At 43.4% G+C, this 17,959-nt stretch overlaps 1 protein-coding gene across 1 annotated transcript in view; it reads left to right on the plus strand.

Moving 5' to 3' along the window:
- Positions 1–17,959, plus strand: part of LOC146007108 (fer-1-like protein 4) — a 153,557-nt gene that overhangs the window by 34,150 nt on the left and 101,448 nt on the right. The window contains exons 5-9 of the mRNA XM_083145491.1: positions 2,954–3,045; positions 6,813–6,851; positions 10,618–10,628; positions 11,650–11,794; positions 13,626–13,683. Coding sequence (XP_083001617.1) covers positions 2,954–3,045; positions 6,813–6,851; positions 10,618–10,628; positions 11,650–11,794; positions 13,626–13,683 — 345 coding nt within the window. The remainder of the gene's footprint in view (positions 1–2,953; positions 3,046–6,812; positions 6,852–10,617; positions 10,629–11,649; positions 11,795–13,625; positions 13,684–17,959) is intronic.

Consider the following 17,959-nt stretch of genomic DNA (forward strand, 5'->3'; position numbering starts at 1 on the left):
CACAGCCCCCACCTCAGGAATTTCCCTGTCCAGGGGTTTCCCTAGGATATAACCAGGGGCTGGCTAATTGACTTCCCTTTTGAAGATGAGCAATGTAGCCATTCAATCACCCCCCTGGGCCTCCTAATTCTTATCTCAAATAAGGTGTCATTCTAGAGTTATAAGGGAATTGCTTTCCTGACATCTCTCTGGTCTGGGAAGACATTTGCCAGAGACCCTGGACTTCAATACAAGATTTATAGATGCAGGGGGGGAGGAGATAACCTCTGCTTTCCTGCTGAGGTTTCAAACAGATGAGCAAGGGTTGTTGGAATAACCTTTTTACCCACATAAAAATACAGGATGAGTAGATTGCACACCATATCAGAAACAGTATTGTAAACAGAGCATGGACTTCAAAGGAAAGAGATCCCATCTGCCTTCCTGCTTCACCCCCCAGTCCTCCCAACCATCCAGGGCAAAGGCAGGTCACTTTCTCCATTACATTTACAATTAGGGCAGAATGGCGTGGTACAATTACGCTCCTTCTGGCGTAAAAATGGCGGTCGCTCATGACAAGATGGCATCCAGTCATGACACCAAGAAAGTCTTCGCTGGCAAGCCCCCTTTACAGGGTGATCACCACAGACGCCAGCGCCATGGGTTGGGGGGCTCATGGTCTGGGCAAGACATGCCAAGGTCTGTGGTCCCTTCGCGAGTCAGAGTTTTCCTCCAATCACAGGGAACTAAGAGCCGTGTGGAAGGCAATAGAATTCTTCAGCGAAGATATCAGAGATGCGCACCTGCGCATTTTTTCGGACAACGCTACTACCGTCTCCTATGTCAACAGACAAGGAGGTACACGGAGTCACGTGCTCTTAGAAGAGGTTCGAAACATCATGTGTTGGGCCGAGAAAAATCTGTTGTCCATATCAGCGCTCCATGTGCTGGGGGAGGACAATCAGCTCGCAGACTATTTGAGCCGCACAAGCGTGGTTCCGGGCGAATGGGAACTGAAGGACTCAGTTTTTCAGGGAATAGTGGAGCAGTTCGGTCAACCAGAGGTGGATCTCATGGCTTCAGCGGTCAACAAGAAGCTGCCACAATTCTACTCCCGATACCCAACTTGGGGATCAAGCGGAGTGGACGCCCTATCTCAGAGTTGGGAGTTTCACCTGGGGTATGTGTTCCCTCCAATTTCCCTCATTCACAGGACATTGTGGAAGGTCAGAACGGAAGGGGTCCAAGTCATAGCCATTCTGCCCTACTGGCCCAGGAGGGCTTGGTTCCACATGTTAGAGAGCATGGCGATTGCGGGTCCAGTGTTTCTTCCAGTGACTCAAGATTTGCTCAGGCAGGGCCCAGTCAATTGTCAAGAACCTCACAAATTGAATTTAGCGGCCTGGAAATTGAAAGGCGACAGCTGAGAGACAAAAATGTATCCTCAGAGGTCATTGAGGTACTTCTCCAAGCAAGGAAGAAGGTATCATCAGAAATCTACTACAGAATATGGCGGGTGTTCGCAGCATGGTCTAAAGACAAGTTCAGTTTTCCTAAAGCAAACATTCCCCAAGTGTTACAGTTCCTTTGTGATGGGCTTAACAAAGGGCTTTCGGCTTCGACACTCAAGGTCCAGATATCGGCACTGAGTGTGCTGCTAGACAGGAAACTAGCAGAGCATAGTTTAATTAAGAGATTTTGCCAGGCTATCAAGAAAATCCGGCCTAGGATTAGGTCAATAATCCCCCAGTGGGATCTTAATTTAGTCTTGAATGGACTAATGGAGGCTCCGTTTGAGCCGTTGGACAGAGCGAAGTTAAAGTTTTTAACATGGAAGATGTTATTTCTAGTTGCAATAACTTCAGCAAAAAGAGTGGGAGAGATTCATGCTCTGTGCATTAAAGAACAGTACTTGAAGATTTTCCCGGATCGGGTAGTATTGAGGACTAGACCGTCCTTTCTACCCAAGGTGGTTTCCTCATTTAATTTGAGTCAAGAGATTGTTTTGCCTTGTTTTTTCCAAAATCCTCTGACGAAGAAAGAGGAAAAGTTGCATACATTAGATGTCTTGAGAGCTATCAAGATATATCTACACAGGACAACGGGGTTCAGGAAGTCAGAAGCATTATTCGTGATTCCTCAGGGTGCAAAGAAAGGGCTGGCGCCATCGAAACAATCAATGTCAAGGTGGCTAAAAGAATTAATTGCCTTCACTTACAGGAAAGTTGGTCGTGAAGTTCCTGAGGGTATTAAGGCTCACTCAACAAGGGCAATGGCGGTTTCTTGGGCTAGAGAGGCCAAAGTTTCGGCTAAGGAGATCTGTCAAGCAGCCACCTGGTCTTCCTTGCATACCTTCTCTAAGCATTATGCATTGGATGTCGCGAGCCCTAGTTTCGGAAGTGAAGTTCTTAAGCAAGTCTTGGCTTGAGGTATAGTATAACCCACCCTACTGCTTTGGTACATCCCAATGTAATGGCTGCCATGAAGTATGAAGGAGAAAGCAAGGATTATACTCACGATAATACCTTTTCTTCGGAATACTTCATGGCAGCTCAAAAAATTTGTTGGCCCTCCCTGTTTGTGGTTTTTCCCTAGGATCAGGACGGAGACAGTCAAAGACTATGGTCTATGGGGAGGTGCCAGGTTATATAGAGGAGGGGCTGGATCCTAGGGGAAAAAACTACCTGTCTAATTGGAGAGGAGAGAGGGATGAACCCAATGTAATGGCTGCCATGAAGTATTCCGAAGAAAAGGCATTATCGTGAGTATAATCCTTGCTTTTATTATCCAAAGAGATGATATGCCTGGTATTGCAGTTCTCGCGTCTTTATTACACAATTGCAGTAGGTTACATTATATCCACTGCCAGAAATGACAGATTATATCTAACAAAAGGTTTAACTCCAATCTTAGTTATGAGTTATTAATATAGATGTCATTGGAATTGTATGTATTCTGTTCTTTCTCACTACAGATAAATGTTGAGTTGGATATTCGTTATCAGCCTGCAGATGGAGCAGCTGGGGCCTGGGTTGGAGATGACTTCTATGCCTCAGTGGAAGATAGGTAATGTTAAGTGGGACTCGTCTAAGAGAAAATCCATGTAATACATTTTATGTTTTTTTTTTTGTGGAAGTGGAAAAAGGACACAGAGTACACAGCTATCTATTATCTGGTATAATAATAATAATAATAATAATAATAATTAGCTGATGTTTGGTGGATGGAACATATCACCTTTCCACCCCCTTAGGTGTCAAATCTAGAAAAATCCCAGCTTAGTGGGTGGCTGCAAACAACGGTCACAGTTTCCAGACCCCCTAGGAAGTGACAGGATACAGGTCACCTTGCAGATGCACAGGGAGAATTCACCAACTGTCACATTGTCAAAAAAGCTCAATGATAATGCATAGTAAATGTCAGGTGGACGTTTTGCCACATATCTCCAAAATGAGGTAACCAATTATCACACCAATATAATTCTGCAAAGCTACTTACCTAGTTCTTTAATTTGGTTAATGATGCCCTGCTCATTCAACTGTATCATAGAAATGACTCACTCTTAAAAGTGAGTCAGTCCTTCTGCTATTAGTAAATAGATAATAATTATGGTATTTGGCTGCTGATAAAAAGATAAGAAAATAGGAAAAGAAAGGGGTTAGCAGAGATGTTCTGGGTGTACTTATGAAATTGAACCATGTAACCTATTCAATTGATTATAATATATGTAAAATGTAACCTTTATTTAGAAGTAATTAAAATGGATGTAAACAGTGCATCCTTTTAAGATAAATAAAATGTGCAAATAGTTTAGAAATGGTGATTTAAAACTGTGATTTAAATGTTTCGATATATATTTTGTTGTTTTTTTTTTTCTATGTATTTTAATGGAACCTAGCACCCCTCAAGGTCTCAGATATTCAGTGTTATTGTTCAGAAAAAGGGAGGGGGTGTATGTTAGATTGTATTCTCCACTTCTATCTTATTGGTCAGAAATATATTTTGCCTTTTATATATTTATTTTACTGGAGATTTATTTGTTCTTTTTATCTTTTCAGTTCCCAGTCTGTTATTTTAAGTACCTATTTATTGTTAAATGATTTGTTTCTACTTTTCTCACTTTGTCTTTCTGGGCTCTTTGCCAATTATTTGTTATTGTATCTTATTCAACTTTGTTTCTATGTTGTTATAAAGGCTGTTGCCTTTCTCCAGTAATTTCCTTATGGGGCAATGTGTTAGTGAATTGATTATATTTCCACAGTAGTCCGATGTATTTAATGAATATAATTAATTATATAATCTCATCCCCCAAAATCGGATCAAAATGTGGTATTCATCTATTATAGCAATGGTTTCTGCAGATTTTATGTTTCATGCACTCAGCATAATTATAACTTCAATTGGGTTGATGATGCCTGTCTGTGGTCCACCGATCAATCTGGCTTTCCATTCATACGTATGTTGTAAACACATTGGCTAAATGGTTTTTAGTCCCTATGTCCCTATATGTTATATTTAGTGCATAGCCTGGATATTTTCATCCAAAATTAAAATATTAGTCACGGTGCAGATTGTTAATAATCTCAACCGTGTTGCTATTACTAAAGTATGGGCCCCATTGTCCTTTGTTACAACTGCATAGTTACAATATTTGTTCAAAACTAATCAAGCACATCATATTGACAGCAGGAAAGTCTATTCACATAACTCGTAGCATCCTATATATACCATGCCAAACAAATCCCACGCAGACAGGGCTCGATGCAAAGAACACTCTCCAGCATATAGAGGGTGAACAATGGCCCTCATTATGTGCTCAATAGATGGGCTATAGACCCAACTGCACCTAGTTGAACATTACATACATTATGTTGTGATTATGCTATGGATTGATCACAAGAAATACAACTTGTAACCCTTTATTTATTAAAGTGTATTTCTTTAATAACCAAAAGTAACTTTTATGTGACCAATTTTTAAATTTCTGGTTCCTTTTTCTTGACCTGCTTGAAGACCGATGATCAGACATATGTAGAAGGATACCCAGATCAAGGAGCAGATTATTTATAGGAAAGTCATACAGTCTGACATGGTGGGGGAAATTTACGAAGATGTGAGTTATATTCCACATGTGATGTTGCTATGGCAACCAATCAGATACTGGGGCAGATGTATTAAGCCTGGCAAAGAGATAAAGTGGAAGGAGATAACGCAACAGCCAATCAGATGTGTTTGAAACATGACAGTTGGGCGTTGATCGGCTGGTGAATTATCTCCTTCCACTTTATCTCTTCTCCAGGCTTAATACATCTGCCCCACTATCTGTTATCTTCTAGAAGGTGCTAACTAAATTAATAGATACTGATTGGTTGCCCATAGAAACATAAATTGTGAAATAGACTAAACCCCCCCCTCCCCCAGGGACTCTTGTCACTAATATGTCAATGATCCTATAACACCTCATTACCAAGTTCCTTTAACATCTTTGAAACATCACAGACCCTGACCCTAGATCAGCCCCACCTGCAGTGCATATGGTTTTGTCCATTAGAGAGTGATTGTGCATTTACAAGTGAATGAGAATAATCCCCTATATTGGGAATTACTCCATTTTTGCATTTCCCACAAAACAGATTCTTGTCAATGAATCTGTTCATTTTTTATCCTTTTTATTTATAATAAAACTATTTTCCTTACAATTTCTTTGTATGTCATTGCTATAAGAAAAATCATATATACTATTCTTTAAGCATTTTGAGTAATTTTCTCATTTTACACTTTATTTATTTAATAAAATAGTTTCTGTGATTCTTATTGGATCCATTTTGTCTTTGAATACGGCTAAACCTGGGAATTACTGTAGTCATCGGGAAATGCTTCTGTTTGGAGTGTTAAAACTTCTATGTGGTGGCGGTTATATGTGGAATAATAATAGTGAATGGGAGAGATCCCGGGGAGTTTAATCATTTCTGTAAACAGACTAGGTGATTGTTTTTTTAAATGATTTCCGTGGCCCACATCATCCAGGCTCCAATGAGTACCGAACTTGACAATGAGGGTTATTCAGACCTGATCACTGGGCTGCCTATTTGCAGAACCCTGCGACCAGGTATACACCACCCAGATAGAGTGAAATCCCACACTGTGCAAGCCTGCGATATGCTTAGCACGCCTTGCGAAAATTAGCTGGATCGGCTATTAAGTGCAAATCCAATCCAAAGACGCTCACCATCAAATGATTTTTCCAGTGTGTGCAATTTGTACATAGGCAGGACGTGCTCAGCGGCTGCGATAGACATAGTTGGATTGGCGCTGACATCACATGCCTTTCCCTCAAATGAATGGGCATGCCTACATTTTCCCCCGACACTGCCAGAAAACATCCGATTACCACTCACAAATGAATGGAAAGCTTCCTTTCAATCAACTTGCGTATGGCCTGCAATCAAAAAAGTAGCAGGATTTCATTGCAGGATGGCCTTGTGCATGCGGGCTATGATCCGTATGCATGCAATGTCTATCGATAATCACCCAGCCTGTGAATTCGCAGGCATACGATCAGGTTTAAATAACCCCCGTAGTTATGGACAGCAGTTTGGAGTATCTTGGAACTGTACCTGTGAAACACGAAACTATTTTTTTTGCGCGACAGGTATTGCATACAATGTTTCATGTAATAACCATGATCAGATTACAACCTTTTATAACATTGGTAAAATGGATGTATCGTAGTTAGTTTGACAATACAGAGCTACTTTGAATGATGGGATTTAGTGAGACACTGTATTTTAATGAATGTTTCCATCAGTATTAATATCTATTTCCTTTTTCAGCTCAGCATTCATTATTCGGAACCTTGGCTTTGACGAAGAGTAAGTATGGTGCTATGACCAGTACTAATGTATTATTGAATAGTTACATTCTATTGTTTGGAAAATGTCATATTTTGAGAGTGCATCAGATGATATGGTAAGTCACCATGTATTTTGTATTATCTACAAATACATTGCAATCTCTAATAACAGGAAATAAATTTTCCTATTATTGAAAGAAAAAAAAATATACAAGTACTAAAAAATGAATATATAATATGTTGTATTTATACTAAATAATTTTACGATAATAGGTCTTTATATAAGGATAACGTGCCAGTTTATCACCAGGCGGGATTCAATGTACCGATCGGCAAAAAGGGCGAAAACGGCTGTGGATCTGGCCGTGATCTCAACAATCCACAGCCGTTTTCCGTAAAATGGGCCCAACTGCTTTTAAAGTCTCCCACTGACTATCAGCCAGTGAAGGAGCTTGGGAGTTTACTACATTGCGGTGATAACTTGAAAGGTGATACGCCTTCCCGGATCTAACTTCAATTGGCCTATAAGGTGTAACCGTTTAATTACGGCCCTGTGAGTCCATTAGTTAAGGACCTAATCCTTACGGAAACATTTGGCATGTTAAAGCTGGATTGGCTTCCCCTAAAACCTACCCTCTTATTGATTTTATCTTGTCTGAAAGAAACAGTAGTTGCCAGACAGGCCTATTATTAAACACTGTTGTCACACCCCTGATGAAGTCGTTCTGACAAAACGCGTTGGGTTTCAATAAAGAACTTTTATCCTGAACGAATTTCACGTGTCATTCTGGAAGGGGACAAGGATTTGTCATATGAAGTGTGATTGATGTATTTCAATGATTGCTGTTTAATTGACTAGGTGGTACTAAGTCCAGCGCTCTCCGATAAACAGATATATATATATATATATATATATATATATATATATATATAAAATAATAATCCAATTTCCCAATGGAAAATAACGGCACTCAGAAGACTGAATAAAGACAAAAAAAGTTTGTATTTCCAGGTGTAAAGGGGAACGTTTCGGGGAGTGACCCCCGTCTTCAGCCCCAACCTACAGCACAGGAGTGAACAACAAGCATACAATTTATACTTACCTGACCCAGAGACGCTCCAGGACTCGCTGTCAGCGTGTATCGAGCCGGCGGAAGTGGTCAGCTCACCGCTTCCTGTGCGTGACGCGGACCTCAGGTTGCTAAGCAACCCCTGGTTTGCGCTTCACCAACCAGGAAACGTAGCGTTCCACACTGCACACACGGCGGACCTCGCTGCAGCCGCACACATAGAGCGTCCAGGGCCAGGTATAACAATATAACAAAAGGCTGGTTACCACACACGGATCCAGCTCCAGTGTCACCGCAGCGAGCGGCCAGTACCATGCACCTGAGACCTGGTCGCAATGATCAAATAGCGCATCTTACCGTGGATGTCCCACACCGTGAAATCACGCAGGGCACAGGGGTCAAATTACATGAACTGTTGCCGACACGGTGCCATCTACTGGGCTTCTTGATCAGTTGTGTAGGCAAGCCTGGAAGAACAAAAAACATATGTTAAAGCATTTATAGACAGGTGGAACAAGAGAAACAATACATAAGCACGGCATTGCAGACTAGAAAATAGACAATCAACCTAGTAAACAAAGGGCCAATATAAAGGCTTAATAAAGAGTGTTCCAATTGATCTTCTCATTGAGGCCATCAGGATGTATGGTCACCAATCTGAAGATCCACTCAGATTCCTTAATCAGCAATCTTTTTGATCGATCCCCGCCCCGTAGGGTTTCTGCTACATGATCGATCATGAAGTATTTGAGGGTGGAGATGTGGTAACCACATTTTTTGAAATGGCGGGCCACCGGTTGGTCAACCTCCCTGCCACGAAGGGACAGGTTGATTGCCGACCGGTGGGCCGCCATTCTTTCCCTGAAAGTGCGGGTGGTTTGCCCAATGTGATAAAGCCCACACGGGCATACAATTATGTATACCACGTGGGACATCCTACAGGTCAATACCTGTCGGATATCAAACATCTTGGACCTGTGCGGATGTTTGAATTGCTTGCAAGACACAAGATGCTTGCAAGTCTCACACGACCCGCAGCTGTAGCATCCTGGTGCTTTGGTGTAAGTGTTCGGAGGCTTAGGAATGCCTCTACCAGTGATATCAGCCTTCACCAGGCGGTCCCTCAGGTTTGGGCCCCTGCTAAAGGCTGCAAGAGGTCTGATCTTATTCAGTCCCGATAAATCCGGGTCAGTTTTTATAATAGGCCAGAGGGCATTGGTGGCATGCCGAATCACCACACTGGCCGTGGAGAATGAACTCGACCAGGGTAATACTGCTGCAGGATTTTTAGGTCTGGAGGTAAGCAGATCTGATTTGGACATCTGGAGAACTTCTTGTTTTTATAACTGTAATATGCTGGGATCGTAGCCCCTGACTGCAAATTTAGAGACCAAAGCGTGGTTCCACCTCTGATGGATTGCTAACTATGCGGGCAACTCGCATCATTTGAGAGCGTGGTAACCCATGCTTAAGGGCTGGTGGGTGATGGCTGGAACCCATCAAGAAAGTATTTCTATCTACGTCTTTATAGAAAACATCGGTGCCAATCATGTTATTTTTAATCGATACTGCCACATCGAGGAAATGAGTCTCAGTGCTGCTGTGGGTGGCTGTATATTTAATGATAGAGTTGCCACAATTAATGTCGGCAATGAGTTTGGACAATGCCTCCTGTCCACCCGTCCACAAGATGAAGATATCATCAATGTAACGGGTGTAGAGGAGCAAATTATCCCTAACAGCAGGGTCGTTGAAGAATCTTGATTCCTCCTCAAAGACCATAAAGATGTTGGCATAAGAGGGGGCCACAGGAGACCCCATGGCTGCAAGTAGTACCCACCGTAAAACAAAAAATAATTACGCTGTAAGGTTAACATCAACAGCTGAATAAACGCCATGACGCCATGGTCAAAGATGGCAGGATTCAAAAACTGTGCAATAAATTTACGTACAGCCTCCACCCCCCCATCATGTGGGATAGAGGTGTACAGACTGACCACTTCCGCCGGCTGGATACACGCTGACAGCAAGTCCTGGAGCGTCTCTGGGTCAGGTAAGTATAAATTGTATGCTTGTTGTTCACTGTGCTGTAGGTTGGGGCTGAAGACGGGGGTCACTCCCCGAAACGTTCCCCTTAACACCTGGAAATACAAACTTTTTTTGTCTTTATTCAGTCTTCTGATAGCCGTTATTTTCCATTGGGAAATTGGATTATTATATGCTATTATCTCTGGCACCGGGAGCAAGTTGGCTACATTACTAAACGAGTGCCGGCAGTCTTTGGATCAGTGTATGTATATATATATATATATAGAGAGAGAGAGAGAGAGAGAGAGAGAGAGAGAGAGAGAGAGAGAGAGAGAGAGAGAGAGAGAGAGAGAGAGAGAGAGAGAGAGAGAGAGAGAGAGAGAGAGAGAGAGAGAGAGAGAGAGAGATGTAATATATATATATATATATATATATATACTAGGTGATTCATTGTGCCCTACGGGCGCTCTTCACACTGTTGTAAGGGGCTCTGCCCCCTTAACCCGTGGATTTTTTATTGTGTGAAATATACTAACAGGTGTGTAGTGGGTGTGTGTATGGGTGGCGTGGGTGGTGAAGTGGTGGGTGAAGGGGTACTTCAGTAATGTGCGGCTTAGGTGCAGGGTGGGTGTGGCTGTGGGAGAGGTGTGTGCAAGTGTGCTGCAGGTGGAGGAGGGTTGGGTGCAGTGATGCTGGGGGTGCAGGAGGGTGTCTGGGGGTGCAATGGGTGAGGTAGGGCCATGTGGGTGCTGGAGGGGCGAGTGTGGTGGGCAGCGTGCAAGAGGGTGACAGGCAGCAGCAACCCAGGGGCACCCCCTGCCCTGGCAGGCCTCTACACTAACATGCAGACCCAGGTCACCCCCAGTCTGGGAGCAGGTTAGTGGGATCGGTGTAGGCAGCCTCGGGGCCATGTTATATAGAAGTTAAACTTCACACAGCATGTCACTAAATGCCTGGGAGGGAGCAGGAGCAGAGGGGGTAAGGAGGAGTTGATGATGGACGTGGGGAGGGTTGGATAGAAGGAGGCGGATGGAGTGGATGGAGGGCGCATATGCTGTGCGGGGTTATATGCGGGCTCACCCCTCATTCTACTGTTATTGGAAGTATGGTATTATATTGGAATTCTTTTATTTAGCCAGAACTGTCACTCTGTGACTCCGCCCAGCATTATACACACAGGGCCTTATTCCAGTTCACTCTTTGTGACAAAATCCTTCTTAGATGGACAAAACCATGTGCACTGCAGGGGGCAGATGTAAAATGTGCAAAGAGAATTAGATTTGGGTGAGTTATTTTGTTTCTGTGCAGGGTAAATACTGACTGCTTTATTTTTACACTGCAATATAGATCTCACTTTGAAGTAAAACCCCACCCAAATCTAATTCTCTCTGCACATCTGCCCCACCTGTAGTGCACATGGTTTTGTCCATCTAAGAAGGATTTTGTCAGAAAGAGTGAACTAAAATAAGGCCCACAGTCACAGAGTGACAGTTCTGGCTAAATAATAAGAGATATATACAGTCCCAGCTGCTAAGTCATTTTGTTGAATGGGCATATTGCTATTGTATTTCAGGTCTTTTTTAGCCTATAAAACCTCATTGCACTGAAATAAATTTCTTTGTCCATAGTACATTACATTGCCCTCTGTTTTTACCTCAATTTCAATTTAAAGGTCTATATTAGATTCCTTATTTTACTTTTTTGTCTTCAGGGAGGAAGCTGACGCAGCACGCAAGAAGGATATTGATGCTGTCCGGATAGGAAAGAGGCTGGTGAAAGGTGATGATGATGACGAGGACGACGATGATTCCTATGATGAGTCAGATATGGAGATCTCTGGGGTTACTTTTACACCTGTTTTTAGGTATTACGCTCATGCTTTTATGAAGGGATCTAACGGATGTGTTAGCTAACGTATATCACTTACAGTACTGTATATAGGATTAGTATATATAAAACTATCTGAAAGAAAATTTGAATGCCTTTAAAGTTGCCCAAAGCTCTAATTTTTCAACTAAAAACTAGGACACTGTATCATCAAAGTTCCGACATTAAATGCAGTAAAGAAGTTCTAGAAACTTACTGTGGCCATTTATTGGGTCTGACAATGTAGGTGACAGATTTGTGTTATGAATATAGGATCAGGGCCACAGAGAGATTGTCCAGAAACTGAAAAGTCGGAGATGCGGCAATGCTCCCTTTTTAAAAAATATGGGAAAAAAATACTATTTGTGCACCAACCTGAAATGGTGTGTGTGTGTGTGTGTGGTGCAGTGAGACCCTTAGCCAGGGCCTGATCCAGGCATGGGGGTGGGGGGCAAAGACATATGATTGCTACTACAGTCAGATGATTGTGCCGCACCCAGTGTTAGCAGCCTTCCTAGAGCCACAGAGCACAACAGACAGCATTGTGCGCTGGACTAGGGAGAGATACTGTGGACAGCAGACAGGTAAGAAGGGAGGATGAGGAGCGCAGACCCAGGCGCACACACACACACACACACACACACACACACACACACAGTACAATACAGGTTGAGTATCCTTTATCTACAATTCCAAAATGATTCAACATCGAAAATTGTTGGAGTGCCTACTGAGATAGTGACCTTTCACAATATTGATCATTGGCCATTTATGTTAAAATTGGGGATTAGAAAAGATTCTCTAACTGCCATGTTATGGGCGAGTGGCGTCACAAGACAGGTGCAGGGGGTGTGGTCGCACCCAAATTTCACCCACGGTTTAAGACCCGGATGTGGCTCTTTTGAAGTGAGAAGAGCCAGGTGCTGCAGTGCGAAATTCTCCTGCAGCACCCATCTCCTGTCACAGATTAAGGCCCTGATTCTGACCTGATTATGGGCTGCGCTCTATCACATGCGCGCTTCCTCACCCTGCGGTCTGCGTTCTATTACAGTGATGCTCTCCCTCACCAAGAAACTCAGTTCTATCACACCGATGCACTCCCTCACCCTGTGGCCTGCGTTTTGTTACACAGACACACTCCTTCACCCCGTGGCCTGTGTTCTATCACACTGACGCACTCCTTCACCCTGTGTTCTATCACACTGACGCAATCCCTCCTCCTACTTCCTGCACACTGACATGCTCCCTTACCCTGCGACCTGCACTCAGGGCCGTGTGGGAGCTAGACCACTCACATTATTTGCATGCTCTTTCTTATCATAACATATTTTTGGCTCAGTTTCTCTGATTGGTTAGCCACCCCTGCTCTAGAGTATAGCAGGAGACCCACTAGCCCTGCCCACTGCTTAGTCCCACATTGCTGCATCGCTGGGTCCCCATGTAACTCCGCCCCCACAGCCAGGTCTCTATGTAGTCCCCCCCACCAAGCTTCCTGCAGCAGCTAGCATGTGGTATAGCTTCTCCTGCCCAGTGCTTTGAAGCTCTGCAGACTAGGTATGCGCCAGCGAATGCGCTATTGGCAAGGTACTGCTGGGACACCCTAGTTGGTGCTGCAGCTTAGGGGCAGCAGCTACCGCTGGAATAAACCAAATTTTTAAACCTGATCTGTGTTATTGCTCTGAATTACAGAACAGAAATGCAGTTATATTAAATACAATATTTGAATGTATTTTATTTTAAAACTAAAACATTACATAATATGTAAAAAATGAAAATGCGAGACCATGATACTAACCAACCACATTTCTCACTCTGCTAAACATTTACAGTCGATGCAGCGTTCCAGTGAGAGATTTTATGACCAATCCAAAACCAAGAACCTTTCAGGTATTATCATCGCATTATATACTGCTGAAGATAAATTACAAATTTTTCTATTTGATACTGACTAAACTGGGGCATGCATTAGGATTGAATCTTTATTCAATGTGGCTGAATGGTTTGCGATACTGACTAACTTTCGGTTCGATTTTTAATATACAGTAAAAATGTATGGCCAGAATCGCACCATGTGTACACAGCATTAAGGTGTATACACACGGTACTATCTGGTGGCCTCCGATATCGATTCCATATTGGTGACTGCCGGGACCAGCTGGCAGGGAGGGGGGAGAGAGAAGAGGTGTTGCTGTAGTGCGTAGTAGTGTAAAGGGCGCTGGTGGTATTATGTTAATGTTGAAATATATTTTAATGACTTTCACTTGTAGCTTTCCTCCTATTTCCAGCCCTTCAGTCACTAATACCTATACAACATTCATGAACTTAACTTGAGAGCTCTTTGATATTCAGTCACGATGTCTTTTAATACATTTCAAGATGCTGACATACCCAAGATTTGAACCCATCATCTGTGGCATTGCAGTCAGACAATCTATTAAATAAGCTATCTGCTATTTGAAGCTCACCTTATACTTGATGAACAATTAAAGAGCTGAGCAGATCTATGTAGTGTGTTGCTGCAAGGAAATGGATGTGTGGCTGCACACTATATAGACCTGTTCAGTTGCAGTGCGGATTTCTATATAAGAAAGTGAAAGTAGCTTTATGTTGATAGAAATCTCACCATTTTTATGCAGGATCATATAGGACAATGATAGGGAATGTAGCAGTTTATGGGCTGAAATTCTGGACAGCAGTATATTTAAATGTGTTGTTTATTAAATGGTACAGTAACTGAATAACAAAGATTTCTTACAGTAAGTTCAAGAACTGTACATGAATGTTGCATAAAAGGGATTTGTGTCCAAATCCAATTTCTTGCAGTGTTTAATATATAATGTGGGAAGTATCATCACAGGATGGTCTTTCTCTGGGATCACATTTGTCCCTAGTTAAAAAATAGGGGCTGGGGGTTGCCAGTTCTCTGTGTAGTTCTGGCTTCCAAAAAGCTTAATTACGGTTCTGGTGGATACTGTCGTGTGGACTTCCGCCTCTCTTCACTAGTGGAACCAGCTCAGAATGGAAGAGAAATAGTTAAAATAGTTTGATAGTATTAATTTGGCCAGAAATACAAGAAAAATCTGAAAAGTTTTGACTCAAATAATAAACTGTATACAGAATGGAAGGTTCAACCAATCAGTGACAGTCACAGCTTCACAAATATTCCCATGATATTGTATTCAGTGGAAGTTCTTTATTTCCTCTAATATAGAAGGACTAGTGCAGGGGTGGCCAACCGGTCAGAGGTAAAGAGCCGAAAAATATCAGTCGTCAAGCCAAAGAGTCAACATCATGCGTGCGCCGAAGGCGCGCCCGCCAAAAAGGGGCGTGATCGGGGGAGTGGTCAGGGGCGTGGTCATATGACACAAGGAGAGTGGCCACATGACAAAACTTTATGCCCCCAGTGCCAGATATGCCCACCACAGTGCCAAACATCATATGCCCCCCACAGTGCCAAACATCATATGCCCCCCCACAGTGCCAAACATCACATGCCCCCCACAGTGCCAAACATCACATGCCCCTCAAAGTGCCAAACATATGCCCCCCACAGTGCCAAACATCATATGCCCCCCACAGTGCCAAACATCATATGCCCCCCACAGTGCCAAACATCATATGCCCCCCACAGTGCCAAACATCATATGCCCCCCACAGTGCCAAACATCATATGCCCCCCAAAGTGCCAAACATCATATGCCCCCCACAGTGCCAAACATCATATGCCCCCCACAGTGCCAAACATCATATGCCCCCCACAGTGCCAAACATCATATGCCCCCCACCAATGTTCCCTCTAATTTTACGAAGGCTGTGTGCGGCAAAAGATTTTGGCTGTGCAACTTTGGAAGAAATGTAAATTTTTTGTGCGTCACTTATATATAACTGGAAAATGACGTTCAGCATTTGTGTTAACTTTACTTCAAAATGATATTAAACATTTAAACATTCAAAACACTGCACACAATGTAGTTAATGGGTGAAACACACATTAATTGAGTCCACAACTGCAAAAAGGGACCACTGCTGTTTTGTGCGCTCTGTTGTAATGTCTGTGCGCACGCTCGTAGAGTTGTGTGCGCGCGCACATGCGCACAGCTTAGAGGGAATACTGCCCCCCACAGTGCCAAACATCACATGCCCCTCAAAGTGCCAAACATATGCCCCCCCCAGTGCCAAACATCATATGCCCCCACAGTTAGGAAGCTGGGCCCTCCAGCACAGGTGTTGCCCACAGTGCAACACCTATGCTGGAGGGCCCAGCTTCCTAACTAAAGGGCCCACCTAGAGGGCCAGGAGGGCCCAACAAACAAATGAGGGCCCGACTAATGCGCACACAGGCCAGAAGGGCCTGAATTTGCCCACGGGCCTAGTGCCCGACACCCGGTGGTCTAGGGTGGATGGAGGGTAGGAGGCCAAAGGCCCCTACCTGGTGTTGGGAGAGGCCGCTGGGGGGAGCTCTTTTGCTTCCCACCCCCGCTGGCCTCTCCGGGAGCCATCTTCTTTTTTCTTGCAGAAGGCGCCGGAGATCTTCTGTCTTGATCCCGGCGTCTTCTGGCCTCTTCAGCAGCGCCGGAACTCTTCTCCCCGCCGCCGTCTTCTGCGCCATCCTCCGGCGGCTTCTCGTGTCTTCAGGAGCGCTCCGCCGGCGTGGAGAAGACTTTTCGCCCTCCCGCTGGCGTCTGATGTCAGACGCCGGGGGTAGGGCGGAAACGGCGCGGCGAGCGCTGATTTGCTCGCCGCGGCCGTTTCCTATTGGCCGCCGATGCGGCGTTTTGAATTTGGCAGCCGAATTGGCGCCAAATTCAAAACCCCGCTTTGCAGACGGGATGGGAGGCTGGAGCCGCACTTTACAGCGCGTCGAGCCGCATGCGGCTCGCGAGCCGCGGGTTGGCCACCGCTGGACTAGTGTTTATTTTCTACTTAAAAAAAAAAAAAAAAAACAGTTTTCAAAAATATGTCCTGCCATTCATGTGTCTGAGATTTTATTTCCCCTTTTGTAGTCATGAAGATTGCATTTAAGGTACTATGGTAAAAATATCTGAAATATGAAAATGCAGAGGTAGATTTTCCACAAGGCAACTTAGGCACCTGTCTAGGGTCCAGCAGGTCCCAAGGGTCCCCATAAAGATATCCTAGCCATTCAAAACATTAACTGTGTAGCCTGACATGATGTCATGATATCACACGGATCTGTCCACACTCCAAAAGTCATTTTGATGTTCTTTGATAGGATAAAAAAATGTTTGGACACACAAAATAGTGTCATCCACTGTATGTGGGCAGTCAGTTTAGTTTTATTGTGACACAGGTATTAAGTCTACCTTTCAAAAGACTCAAAAGGTGAAATTTAATAGGATGAGAGATTCAGAAAGTGAGAGATTTGGTAAGAAATCTCCAATTTTTTTAAAGCGGCAATCATTTACACTGCAAAATCAAAATTGCAGTGTAAATGATTGCCGCTTTAAAAAAACCCTGGAGATTTCTTCAGTCTGATTCAGATTTGTATGCATTGCTGATGTTTACACAACTGAGCATTTATGTGTAGACTGTGCATGCGCCAATGTACTTTGGGGGTAATTCATACCTCATCGCATGGCTGCGAATTGCCTGGTCAGAGTTAAGTTAAGATGCCGCCCCATTAGAGTGAAATACCCCCTTGCGTATTAATGTGATCACTGTGCACATGGATGTGTACAGCTGTGCAAATATGTCCAAAACCCATCGTAAAAGGTGCACCATCGAATGATTTTTACACTGGGCACAAGTTATCACAGGCTCAGGGTAGCCAGAGATTTAATCGATGGCTGTGATGAAAATAGACATATCTAGCCTGAAGCTGACATTATACACCCTCCCCTAAATGTTATTGCTCTATTTGACTGTCTGTAAATACCCTGTTTGTTGTGTCACTGTCTCCTATTGCAAAGCGCAACGGAATTTGCTGCGCTATATAAGAAACTGTTAATAAATAATATTTTGGTGCTTTTATACATTATTGATTGCCTTTTTATATGATGTCATTATATATCTTTTTCTTAAATTATAAACTGTTGAAAAAGTCTTAAATTCATGACTATCTGTTACATTGAACACTACAAGGCATGTTCAGTTAGCCATCTAGTTTACCCTGCAGCGAATTGATTGCGCAACTTGGGGAAAA

The sequence above is a fragment of the Crinia signifera genome, chromosome 6, assembly GCF_055691185.1.
Source record: "Crinia signifera chromosome 6, ASM5569118v1, whole genome shotgun sequence".
NCBI classification, from domain to species: domain Eukaryota; kingdom Metazoa; phylum Chordata; class Amphibia; order Anura; family Myobatrachidae; genus Crinia; species Crinia signifera.